The sequence below is a fragment of the Leucopleurus acutus genome (assembly GCF_964270905.1).
Source record: "Leucopleurus acutus genome assembly, chromosome: 9".
Taxonomy (NCBI): Eukaryota; Metazoa; Chordata; class Mammalia; order Artiodactyla; family Delphinidae; genus Leucopleurus; species Leucopleurus acutus.
Window position 1 is genome coordinate 40180388 of NC_139144.1, and position 14054 is coordinate 40194441.

General features: G+C 35.8%; 1 protein-coding gene across 2 annotated transcripts in view; it reads left to right on the forward strand.

Moving 5' to 3' along the window:
- The window catches only part of CRPPA (CDP-L-ribitol pyrophosphorylase A), a gene marked incomplete at its 5' end in the record, with an annotated part of 300046 nt that overhangs the window by 172382 nt on the left and 113610 nt on the right, over window positions 1–14054 (forward strand). For both annotated transcript variants that reach the window (XM_082846264.1, XM_082846265.1), the window contains one exon: window positions 5684–5815. In XM_082846264.1, the coding sequence (XP_082702390.1) occupies window positions 5684–5815 (132 nt within the window). The remainder of the gene's footprint in view (window positions 1–5683; window positions 5816–14054) is intronic.

Genomic DNA, 14054 nt, shown 5'->3' on the forward strand with positions numbered 1-14054 from the left:
AGTTTGTTTTCCCTTCTACCGCAAATCCTGACTCCCTTCTCAGGCCTTCCTGTGATCATGGCCTCTGGAATGAGACAGAAATGTTAAATGTGGTGTTATGGAACATTCCTGATGTTTTAAAGAATGTTGTACATGATATTAACTATTGTCCTTTAATTAATGTACCTGTCCTCAGTGACAAGTGAAAAATCACATTTTATAATATAAAAAAGTAATTGGAGTTCATTGGGGACCAGGGGGTATATTAAATGGTTACTAAGACAAATATAAAGCATGTGTAGAATTAATGTAGAAGACATGAGGCAGAGAGAAGCCTTTTCCAAACTCTGAGTGCCAGAAACCTCGCCCACCCACAAAGCCATGAAGTTATCCACATGTTAAATGTTTAAGCAGTTTACTATTTTATAGGAGTGAATTTGCTACCTTAGAAAAAGATGAAATTACATTCTTTTTTTGGGGGTGGGTGGGTAGGAAGAGATCCATATCTTTTTTGTGTATGTCTGAAAAAGAACATTTAGAAATGGCATCCTAACTGGGGAATATTGTTTTTCTTATAATTTACATGTAGTAAATTAGTGAATGGTGCAAAAAGAGACCAAAGAATATGTATTTGGTGTAGCTATAAGCAAATCTGCAGAACTCAACCTAGATGAAATGTTTTGCTACATTTCAGTGGATACAAGTGCTTGTATCCTGTCCAAACTGTTTATTAAGGCAAAAACATTTACATTTCTTGAGTTATCATGACCATTTTGCAACCTTCTGCTACAGTTGTATAAATCTGTCCTGTTTTTAAAATGAAAGTTGATTGTATTGTACCAACTCAATATTTTCCTGGACCTCATAAGTAGCTGATGTATTGTAGAATTCAAAATTAGTAGCACAGTGTTATGTATATGCTTATATTTTACGTTATTGGTATTAGGAAGTACATCTGCTGGAGATTATCTTCCGGTTTTTATGATGTCATCAGGCTTTCTCACATGGTGAAAGAGAATTTTGAGATGCATCCTACTTCTTCATGCTCGAATTTTATCAACCTGATTATATACATTTCATAAGGTCAATATCCGTATCTGTTTCTTTAAAAGTGACATATGTCAGCTACAATAATATTTAGCACATACTAAGTATTTAGAAAAGCTGTGTTATTCTCCTATGTTCTACTACTTTATGTTTTAAAGTTTCCCTGTAATTTAAGTACTTGGTTTGGTGCTATGAAAAAATTAATAAACATAAACCTCTATTAAAAAGAATTAGGAGACCAGAAGGGGGAGCTCTCATGCCCTGAGATTATAGCAGAGCCCGACAGGAAGAAGAAACACTCCTCTTTCCTGGCAAAGACTCAGTGAATAGAAAGTCAGGGACTCTTTGTTTACTACAGCCCTCCAACTTCCTTTCCCCCTCAATAAAAGCCTTCTCCTTTTCTTGCTGTGTGAGAATTTGCACATGGCTCACCATGGTTACAGACACGGAATCACAATTCTCTGATGATCCCAAATGAATAAACCCATCTTTGTTTAAGGTCAACAATGGGGTAAATAGGCAGTTTGAAGGTATATAAATAGTTCGCCCAGAGTTCACTTTTACGCATTATTTCCTTAATTTGTGGAATCTCCGGTGAACAGAATTGACCTACTGATTTTTTTGAGTGCCGTTAACATTTTTTCTTTTCAAGGAGCTAGGATATGTTGAATCTTACAGACCTATAGCTGGAGTGAAAGCCTTCCATTCCTAGTTTAGAATCTCACGACTTGGTGAGAACTTTTAAAAACTATTGTACATGTAGCGTGTCCTTCAGTTCAACCTAGATGTTCTATGCTACAACATCTGTTTCTGTAAGAAAAATTAGCTTCTATTTCATTAGTAAATAAGAGTTAGGTCCGTTTAATGTGAAGTTGTATCAGCTCGTGTGCAGCTTTTCCTAGATAGAAACAGCCAGAAAAACAGAAATAGAATTATAACCTTGGGAGGAAAGAGAAACACCCTCAACTCAGCTGCTGCCCTGGAAGCAGAAGCCTTTGATGTTAAAAAAAAAAAAAAATTTGTCTGATGTATTAGTTTCTAAGAGAAGTGCAGTCAAACATTCCTCTGTGTTTATGGATTTGGATATTGTTTTCTCATAATTCAGTCTTTTTTTTTTTGCTTTGTGTTTTAAAATCTGTGTTCTTAGTAATAAGGTTATGGTTATTATAAGTTTTGTTTTTTATTATGTACTGTTTTTCTTTATCTGTATCAATGTTTGTTTTTTTCGTCTTAACCCTATTATATTGCTACAACCTTCATTTTTGGTAGTATTTGCATGGTATGCCTTTTCATACCAGTACATACATAAATGTCTAATGAAAACTGTCTTATCCTGTAAAGTACATACTTCCAGGATAGTTTTCATTAGACATTTATATTATAACTAGCATATAGTTAGATTTTTAAAAAAATCCAATCTGATAAATCTGTCACTTAAGAAAGAGTTAAAAAGTGTTACATTTATCTTTATTATTTTTATATTTGGGATTCTTTCTACAAGCTTATTCTTTTTTGGTTATTGCTGTTGGCCAATTGTTTTGTTTGCTACTTTACTTTCCTCCTATGCTTTATTGCATTGATACAAATAATCCTTTAGCCCCTCTGCAAGTTTGGAAACTATACAATATAATTGTATATAACTTTAATTAAATAGCATTACTTTTTTTTTTTTTTCTTGCGGTAAGCGGGCCTCTCACTGTTGTGGCCTCTCCCGTTGTGGAGCATAGGCTCTGGACGCGCAGGCTCAGCGGCCATGGCTCACAGGCCCAGCCGCACTGCGGCATGTGGGATCTTCCCAGACCGGGGCCCGAACCCGCGTCCCCTGCATCGGCAGGCGGACTCTCAACCGCTGCACCACGAGGGAAGCCCCAGCATTACTTTTAATATACATAATTAGCTCTAATTTCTAATTAGGTCTCTAATTTCTGTCCTTCAAAAAAAAAAAAAGATTCACACTTTATCTGTTGAATGTTCTCATTTCAATATAATCTTGTCTCGAGTTTTAGGTTTACCATTTTTTTAGACTCCCAGAGTTATAATTTATTTTTACAATTAATAGTTAATGTAATTAACTGGTATTTAAAAAATTAATTTTAGGCTCTTTTGTAGGACACTCTTTAAGGAAAATTAAAAATGAGTACCTGCTCCCAGCTCTCACTTCCCCGAGAGGTTCCCCAGCTCCTGGCAGCATGCATTTCCTCCTGGGCCAACCCTCCTGGCAGTTTCCTGGCTCAGAGCTCATTCCCAGTTGTATCATAGTCATCGTTCCTTCTCTAATTAATGCATTACCAGCATTTCCACTCTTTCATTTCTGTGCATTTTAAATTTCTGTACAGGCTATAATTGCCAGTCTTTTCTTTTCTGCTCCTTGTGCTAGTTTTACACAAACCGTCTCCCTACCACCCACCTCCCTTACTTTAGTGCAAGATTTTTCTGAACTCAAATTTTGTCAGGAAGACTTGTATTAAACAAGAAATGTCTGTCTGTCTAGCTATCTATCTAGGCTGGTAGTAAGGTTGCCCAGGTTGTGTATTGCAAAATTCTAGGGCATTCCATTCACCTAAAGTATGTTGGGCAAGGTGGCCGCTAGCATTTCATGGTATCTGAATAGTACAGGTAATTACACAGTTAAAAGAGTTAAACAGTCCTCTGAGGCTTTTAACTCCAAACAGTAGTATTGTTCCCCAGCCCAGCTGGTATGGGGCTATGTAGTGATCGGGCCATATGGGCTCCAGAGAGACTGTTACCCTCAGCCTGTCCCCTGGCTTCAGATACATACCGTGACTGCAGTTTCCAAAATTGCCTCAGTGTTAGGGAATTAGCCTGCTTTTTGTAGCAAGCACACCACAGCAATTTTAGGTTCAAACTCCTAAGAGTAGAAGCCTTTATAGCACTAGTTTGACCAACTTTGTGAAAGACTACAGGGCAGGGAAAAAGGCAGGGCAGAGGTGGGAGTGTCTTCTGCCTTAGCTCCTGCGCTCATCATCTCACATGAGTTTAGGGGCTGCTTTTTTCTCCCCACTTCTCCCTCTACCTTGGTTTCTCAGGGGTGAGGGAAGGAGATCACAGAAGGTGGTATGTGAACCATCCTTTCAGAAGGCTTCAGCTGCAAATAGGGACTGACATCTTTTGCAACAGTTGATAGTCATTAGCTTCCAGGTACCAGCAAGGGGAACACCTGGCTATAAGGTGAATTACTTTGAAGGAAGTTCATTCACAATTCTTCCAGCCTGGGTGTGGTTTACCAGTCAGGAGTTAGTTTCACCATAAGTAATACTACCTGGTAAAAAAGCTGAAGTTTCACTTTCATAAGTTTTTAGGGAAACAGAGCTTAGGGGAAGGTGAGCCCAGGGTTTCAGGGTTACATGGTCTTTTCTTCAGCTATTCAGCAGATAGAAAAACCTGAAAATTATTCTTTCTGCTTTTTATCTTCCAAAAAAATTGTTTTTTGCTTTTCTTTGTTCTTTTAGTTTATGAATTGGACATTTTTAAGGAAAAAAGGCTTTATTGTTACCTTAGATTTCAAGAGGTAGCAGCTGTATGTATATGTTTTCAACTGACTATTTAATGAAAAGTTCCAAGAAAGTTACTGAATATCTACTAAATTAAAATACATTGCACATTATCTCAATTATCTTTAAAAATGGATGTTATATAAGCAATTTTCCCTGGAAAAGCAAAATGTAATGGGTGAAAAAAAACCCCTCTCATTCCCTTGTTTTACAGAAAGAACATAATAAGATGTTTTGTTGTCTGTTGTCATAAAGAGCACATTTCCATATGAATGAGCAGAGAGGAAAGGATTAGTATAAGATTGGTATAAGGGATTACTATTAGTATATAAGGTGGAGTATATTATAAAATGCTCCTAGTTAATAAATACACAAAATTGAACAAATAATTCTTAAGTTTTAAAATTTTGATATTGCAAAAGAATACACATATTTCTTTATGCTCATTGTATATGTACATTTGCATTTTAAATAGGTTATTTTGAAGCTATTGTTGTGATTTAGGTTTTTATATCCCATGAAAGACAGACAGTATTGTATCATCTCAGTAGTAGTAGTTTGTAGAAAAGAGCACAGATCACCCTGAGACCTTAAATTTAAATGAAAAATAATGCTTAAAAAATAGTCACTAAACTAACTAAACTAAAACACTAACACTGCTAAAAGAATTCTATATAAAAGTCTTCTGGATTTACTTTAAGGAGTAGATTATTATTAAATTCCAATTATTACTTTGAAAGGGATTCTTCTAAAAAACTTTTATTTGGATAAGCAGTCCCTTATATTTTATTGTTATTGTTAATTTCTTAACCTATTTATTTCTATCTAGCCTAGCTTCAAATTACAAATTAGGAAGTAAGTTGAAAGAATTGATGAAATCATATATTCTTTATACCAATATACTTGACTGTGACACAAATTGAAATAGAATATTAGCATTTTATACTTTTCAATTAGTGTTTACTATATCTGTATTTATAAAGGATGATTCATTTTATTAAGTATTTAGGGGTTGAAATGATTAGAAGTTAATAAAATGATAAAAATAATTTCAATATTATATGTGTTTTAAGCTTCTTTAATGTCATACTTTTCAAGGGAAACTGAATGGTACTCTGATTGTTACCTTTTATATTATTTTGCAGGTGCAATTTCTTGATTATGAATCAGTACCATTTGGTCAGAAAATGGAAAACCTAGTGCAGATTAGAGAATTTGCCAAGGAAGTGAAAAAAAGAAATATTTTATTATATGGCCTTCTCGTATATTACCCACAGGTAGGTAAAATGTTGGTCTCTTCAGATTGTATGTTTTTTAGACTACAGTTTTATTGGTGGGAACCTGATTTTGTTAAAAACAAAGAAATATTAAAAAAAAATTGGGCTGGTAAATTACTTATCTATTCATGTTCTGCAGCAGGTAGAAACCCTTGACTCTAAGGGAAAATTAAAAATCAAAACAAGTGTTTTGATTAGGGGCAATAAAAAAGATGAAAATTGACAAAGATCTCACGCTAGGTAGCCCACATAAAATTGCCGGATATGCAAAGAAAAATACAGAATCCCCAGTTAAGTTTGAATTTCAAATAAATAATAATTTTATTTTTAATTCCAATTTTGGAATTTGAAATTTGAATTTCATATTTAACTGGACTCTTGTATTTAACTGGCAACTCTAAGGTCACAATCTTAGCTGTTTGTATAATCTAAAGTTGTTTATTCCTTTAATGCTGTGCTAAAGATGTTGGTAATCAAGACTTTAATCATTTGAAAGCAGTGGCTGGCATTTGGGTTACATGAAGGCATGGTATTTAACTAGACAAAAACTCTTACTGTCGCTGTCTTTTAATAGCGAGTTACTTAAGCTGAAGGCAAAATGAATTAGCATTCTAGATACTTTGTGCAGAGAAATGCTATTTAAATCAAACTGTTTGGAGAATCTGTTAGAGAAGATGGCTTTGCCCTTTGTGCATAGATACCTTTCATAGAACTTGCAGAAAGCTTCATGGTGTCTTAGAGCTGTACCACATAGGAGTCAAGGAAGTAAGATAGTCAACTGCTTTTGTTTCTAGTGGTCTGGAATAAAAGTGATTTGGTACTATATGGTTGATGAATAACAGCTATTGTTTATGAAATATTTAAGGTGCCTTTTTAGCCTGAAGGTAACAACATTTCTTTTGAAACAAATGGATTTTCGTTGAATATAAGGAGCATCTTTTAGCCAGTTCCTTGGTTTTCTTTAATTTTGAGATTGTTTCCTCTGCTTCTGACAGAGACAAGCATGACCTCCAGTTGGTCCTAAGGACAAAGCAAAGTTTAGTTCACTTAGGATCATGGAATTGTAAAATGTTAGTGCCGTATGGTTCCTGAAGTCAGCACAACCAAGGCCTAAAGAGAGACATATAGTTGCCCAAGGACATAAAACTGACAGAGTAAGAATAAGAACTCAGGTCTGTATCTTCCTTCAGGAATGTTTCCTCTTCAATATTGTCTTTGGTTGTACCCTAGATTAACATGGTGGGAAAAAGAAATCAGTTATTTCTCTTGTGCCATGCAAAGGAGTCATGGACTAATGCTATGCTATACAGGTATAAAATAGTGTTCACTCAGGAAAGCCTCAAAAGCTGGGGAATGGTAGAGCACACACAGTTCTGGACCTCTCTTTGTCCTATGATTTAGACTAAGCACAGAGGGTCTGTAGCTGACTTTCTAATGGAGGGGCTGGTTGCCAGTTGAAATGGAGCATGGAATTTCAGAGAAAAAGTATGTTTTAGCATAAGTATGTCCCAAATGTTACATGGACCATATTTGCACAAAAAATTCTTTATCGTAATTCTGAATTTCAAGTATAACTGGGCATCTTGTGTTTTATTTGCTAAACCTGGTAACACTTGTAGAGTTCATATTTACATAAAAGTATTCATTCTTTTCACACTTGACGTGTTCTACCCTTTTATGGAATGGAGTACGGTGAGTATCTATGTGACTCTGTACCTATGAAGGCTCCCTGATTGGAAAAGTAGCCTTGTTGAAAAGGAGGAGCCTTTGCAGCCCACTGCTTGGTATCTGACTGCTCTTTTTAAGCACACTTGGACCTGCTAAGCCAGCTGTCTACTAAGTTACCAAAAGTGGAAAAAGGTGGTCCTGCAAGCCCTTCAGGATATGTCTCATTACTTTAGGATGCAAAGATAGTTTACTTAGGTGTTGCTTGTCTCTTCTTAACATTTCAGTAATGATGTTTCAAGTATGTGAAAATGTTTAAAATGAAAGGTTTACTTTTCTCCTTAAAGACACAGATGTGAATTGACTTTTACTAGCCCAACACACTGTCCAATACATAATTCCACCTTAAAGAGCATTTACTAAGAGATCCTGGGATGTTTGTTAGATATGCCATTAAAAAAGAGCTGTGGTTAAAAATTTGGAGAGGCAGCAGTGAATAGAGTTAAACAGACTTCTTTAATGAGGGCTTCTCACAAATCCTTAATATACTGATGAGCATTTCATATCTCCAACCTGGGGACAAGGGCTATGCCATTTTCCATTTTCTCCTGTAATCCTTTAACCATAGATAAATCATGGGACTAATGTTCCCTAAAAGAAACTTTGAGAAACATTCCTCACAAGTATACCGTTAAGTAAAGAAAGCACTACCTCTGTACAGTCTTTTTCTACTTCAGTACTAATTTTTCCATTTAGTTAAAGCAGTACTTCTAAAATTGAGTGCCTACTTGACACTGCAAACAGCAAGGATATGAAGATGTATAAGGTGGAGCTTTCATTCACTGTTTAGTGAAGAGTGTTGGTCTGTGCTTTCCACTGTGCTGTGAGATGCAACTTTTTGTAGTGTTCGTACACTGGACTTGTTCCCTAAATCTAATTCATCTCTGTAAGAGCCATTAGATGTTTTGTAGGTAGTTATTGTGTATGCTTCTAAGTCTCTGAACAGTGAAACCTTTCTAGATTTTTTTTTAAAACCATTTTTTGTAAGACACTAGCATCAGGTGCCTCTTCTTTGGATAGGTTTTCAGTTTATTAATAGCCCCTCCTTGGAAGAGAGAATGTGTTGAATTGACTTCTGTATCTGTGTTACACATATGTTCTTTCTGGCTTAAAGAAAACCTCCCTTGTTATGTATGTGATATTTCTGTTAATGTAGATAGTCTTGATATTTGGCCGCACCTTCACAGTGTCGATGTATATGATGTTTATAGTTAAATAGAATTACGTAGGCTTTTTTCTTTTGAAACACATGATGCTATTAAACCTCTGTTTGTGTTTGCATAGAGTTCTTTTACACACATGTATGGGAGTTTTTGTGTTTGGCAATTTTAAGCTGATTAGTTTTATTCTATTATTTCTGTCTTTCATTGTCTTTTTTGATCTAGATTGTAGCATATGATTAATTAGCTATAGTTTCTTGCATCATATAATTTACAAATTAGATGTCATCTATATTTTGTATATACCTTTAAGGAAAAAATAGATTTGGATAAAGCTAAGGATTGATTCCTTCCTTGGTATCTATAAATGTTCTACAATGTTGTCTGTGATCAATTACTGATAATTTAATAATTCAGTCACTGACAAATGCATCTAATTTTATAATAGCTCAACTGAGTTTCTCCATATTTTCTTTACTGATATAAGAAACTTTAACAAATACTTTACTTAACTCTAGATAAACTTTATGTGTGTGTTTTTTCTGCCTTTGAGAGAGATTATTTGCTAAATTATTGAATATGCTAGTTTCTATCTATATCACCATAGTAAGGCACTATTAACTTTTTTTCCCAAAATTGACATTAAAATATTCTAGTGGCCTCAAAAAATTAATAATTTAAAATGAGCTCTTCGTGGGTAGCTTAAACTTAGAGTTATAGATCAAGTGACAGGCTTCACTGTGTATATATATGTATCTATACATTTATATACACACACGTATATAAATATAAGTAAGAAATATTTGACCATAGTATAAAGTTTTCTAATGTTATCATCCAGTTTTCAGTTCCTCAAGTTGTAAACAAATCAGGAAAGATTTGAAATTTATGCTCTAGAAAGCTTGCTTTACAATTTGTTTAATGAATTTAAATCAGGTCCTATCCCTTTTTAAAAAATACCATACAAAAATAACTATGAATAATTAAAACCAGTTTTTATAGTTGAGTCTATATAAAGGATCTTAGTCCCTTTTTAAGTGTTACTTTAAATAATTCTATGCATAAAATATTATTCTTCATCCTGTTAATCCAGCTTTGTTATGCAAACCATCATTGAGGTCCATGATATAAAATTATGTGTTTGGGGAACATGTTTTAGTTATTTGAAAATCTGTATCTGATAATATGGCAGTGAACATATACAGACTTAGTATTTCTGTCATGAGCTGTTCAAGCCAGTAGCTTACAGTTTACAGTCTTAATTTTGTTGAAATCTAAAATATTTTTATGATAACTTTGTTTTTTAAGGCAAATATTTGCGAGTTTACATTTTAAAATAATATTCCTTAAAACTGTGATAGTAAGTAAACTGTTTCCCTGAGTTCTGTGAGCCATTCAAGAAGCGGATTGTAGGAACCCGTGACCTACTGCTTGTTGGTCAAAAGTACAGATGGCATCCGAAGTAGAAGTCAGCCTGGTGGGACTGAGCCCTTAAGCCTGGGGTGTGTGGTCAGTGCTAACTCCAGGTAGTGAGTGTCAGAACTGTTTAGTGTGGGAAAAATAAAACACACATTTGGTGGCAGAAGTGTTGAGAACAGAAAAACAATCTTTAGGCCAGTATAAAACTTGCTGTATCTATTATCTACCCAGTCCCACCGGAGGTTTTCCAAATCGTGGACATTCTTTCAGCTTGGGTGCCTAGTGAAAATGTTGTGAATCAGCGTCCCCAGCAAACTAACAGTAAACATGTAGCATGAAAAAGAAATTAGACTCTGTTGTCACTGTAATACAACTTCAACTATACTGACCATTTTACAGGTAAAACGTCTAGGTTACAACGATATTATTCCTTTGATTAGTAACTTTTTGGTACAGACATTACAACATTGAATATTCCACTCAACTGATTTTTGCCCTCAGCTTTACTTATCCACCGTCTTCACAAAGATATCATGAGACATCTTATTAGGTATTTTCCTGAAGTCCAGATCTGAGATTTGTACAGCTGTCCCTTGCTTGAGTAATCTACTGGTATTCTCAAAGAAAGAAATAAGTTTAACTTGTTTAAATGAACATACATTCGACCCCACTAATAAATGATTGATTTTCTACGCCAGTAGCTTTTTAAACACTTTTAAAACATCTTAGAAAAATCCCCAGCTGACAATATTATAGTCACCTGAGGAATTAAATATACAGATTCCTAGTCTGTACCTCCCTGACTCTATTTCAAGAGATCAGGGATATTCCTGGGGCTCTATGTTTCACAAGCTCAAACTGTGATGAAAGTTTAGTATGAGCCAGATTTAAATGACTGATGCAGGTCAGTGGTCCTTCATTACACTGGCATGTTGGAATCACTGATTTCCCTTTGTAATCTGTGTAGGACTGTCACATCAGTGGAAACTCTGATATACCAGGTGGTATAATAGAATGTTGATTAAGTTTGGTAAGGGAGTGAAGAATGGCCATTTGAAAAAGTTTCTCAGGTAACCGAAATCATGTCTTCGTGTTCATTAAGGACAACTGTTCTAAACACTCAAAAACTCTCAGTAAAATAGGGCAGTTATATTGATAAACATAATTAGTTGGAAACAAAAGAAGTGTATAATTGATTGTTTAAAAGATGGATTTTGAAAAGGTATTTTGTAGCTTTATAGATTTAAGAGTCATAGAACCAAGATTGGATACTAGCTAGCCAGGAACAGTACAGTTAACAGAAATGCTCAACCATCCTGTGGGACTGTGCTAAGAAAAATGCCTCCCATCCCTGATTCTGCTTATATAATATGCTAGGGGACCATGGGTAGGAACTCTACCATAGCTGATCCATAAAATGAAGAGTCTCTTCCCTAGATCTAGTCTCCTTGTTCTGGCACCACTTCCACCTTCTAAGTCTCCTCCATGTGCATGATAGAATCTATAGAATTATGCTACAGAATCTGGGGAAATATAGCTTGGTTTTTTCTCTGTAGTCTCTATAGCGCAGAAATGAAAGATGCGCTATGGTTAGGGAAGGCATTGCTCGCGCCACTTCGCAATATCAGCCCCATCTATGTTATAGAATCCTGTCTTAGGTTGGAATGAAATCAAACAGAGCACCTTTAACATGTGTTTACATTCAAGGGCTTGTTTTTTGTCTATATCCAGGCTTTCCATATGGTGTCTGCCACAAACATACATTTTTAAATACAATTTTGCATATGAACTTTTATAATAATAAAATTTGCAAAGTCTATAAAGTTTATCTGTAGCAGTTTTGTATTTAATCTGTGCATTTTATGTACTCAGGGCTTTAGAGATGAGTCACACAGGTTCATGGTTAAAGAGTTTCCTAAAATGATTATAACTGATTATTTTTTACCTTGAATTAGTATCTTCCCCTTAACTGAAAAACAAGGTATATGACCCTAAACAAGGGATATAAGTTTTCTAGGCCTTGGATTCTCCATTTTAAAATGCAGAAGTCAGAACTTCTGTTTGAAAGCGTTTGTCGGGTGAGAAAGAGGAGACACAAGAGGTGTGCAGGCTGTGTCATGTGGTACCATCAACCATCTCTCACTCTGACACGGGAATTCTAGAACTGGGCCTGGGTTTTCTTTCCTCTCCCTATGTGACCATAAACTTCACCTATACTATTATTTCCTTTATTTTATTCAGAATTACTCATTGTTTGTGTATTTTGTTCTAGTTCACAGAGGGAACTGCTCTCTTTTTTTTGTCAGACACCTTAATAAAGTAGAAGACAAGGGTGGTGCCTTAGTCTGTTCTGCTGCTATAGCAGATACCATAGGTTGGAGGCTGGAAGTCTGAGATCAGGGTGCCGGCATGCTTGAGTTCTAGGGAGTTGTTGGTTGCAGAGCGCTGTTTTCTTATTGGATGCTCACAGAGCAGGGAGAGGGTGAGACCTCTAGAGACCTAATTCTGTGGATGAGGACTCCACGCTGATGAGTTACCACCAACTGAAGGTCTCTCTTCCTAATAGCGTCACGTCACGTAGGAGCTAGGATTTCAACATATGAATTTGGACGAGGGGCACAAAGATTCAGTCCATGACAGGGAAGGAATTAACATCCATTAGAGAAAGGTTAAGGGAAATATTAAATATGTTAGCACGTCAGGAGTATGTGCCGTTTATTATCTGTTCCTTATCTTCTGTCTCCTTCTTTGTACTGTCATTTTACTGGGTTTGATACAGTGGGAAACAGGACTTTTGAAAGCAATAGTTGGCTTAGTGTTTTTGTAAGATGGGGCCATTGGAAAGGACTACATCAGGCAGAGCTACAGAAAACAAGTCTTGAAGAGGTCAGGGGTAAAACAGGGGAGCCCCTTACCTTCTCCCTGCTCCTGAATGCCACTGCTCTCTTCCTACAACTACTGCAGCTCTGGGAGGCATATAGAAAAAGGAGGAAAGTTACCAAAGCAGTTCTGTAATTTTTTCTTTTTTAAAAAACAATTGTTTGTAAAAGACTTATGAGGATCTTTTTATAAACCTCCAAAACAGGATGTGAAATGGTGAAATGAAGTTGTTTGGCAAAACATTAAATTAGATAAAGATGTGTAAATTGTTCTTCTGTCCAAAGTGTAAGCAAGATCTCTCTACTTGATGAGTTAAGTGCTATTGTCTTTCTCTGTTGTCTGGGTTTTGAAGGTTTTGTGTGTACTATAAAGGACATCCAGAAAACATTCTCGACAATGAATCTCTTTGTAATTACTTCAGGTAAATTCAAAATAAAACATTAAGAACTACATGAACAGGTCCAACTGCTCTCGGATACCGTTGTGCCAAAAGACCTGGATTTGTAGGATGCAATTTACACCAGTCTTTCCTCTCAAATGCACCCCATTTGCTCTGTGTTCTTAGCCTTCAAGTGTGTGCGATCACTTGGAGAACAGATAGGTGCATGCTGTCAAGTAGCAGAACACAGATTTGTTTTTAATGAAAATCTTTGGGGAGATTAGACTTAAAACTCTACTCCCTGCAGTGAGCAATTACTTGGAATTTAGCTGAATTATTTACTAAACTCACATTACTTTCCACGCCATCATACGGCATGTACACCAAACACGCAGCACTGAATCTGTTTACGGAAACCCATAATACCCTGTTCAGAGTAATCAGGCTTTTCAACGTGGGAATGTTGATGAGACTAAATATTTTTCACTTTCAAATTGTTTTGGCTTTTATTATTTAGATTTAGTCATTCTTTGGGAAAATAGGAAGGTTATGAAAGATAATGTCTCTTCAAAACTGTGTATTTGACGTAAAATAGCTAGCTAGTGGGAAGCAGCTGCATAGCACAGGGAGATCAGCTTGGTGCTTTGTGACCACCTAGAGGGGTGGGATAGGGAGG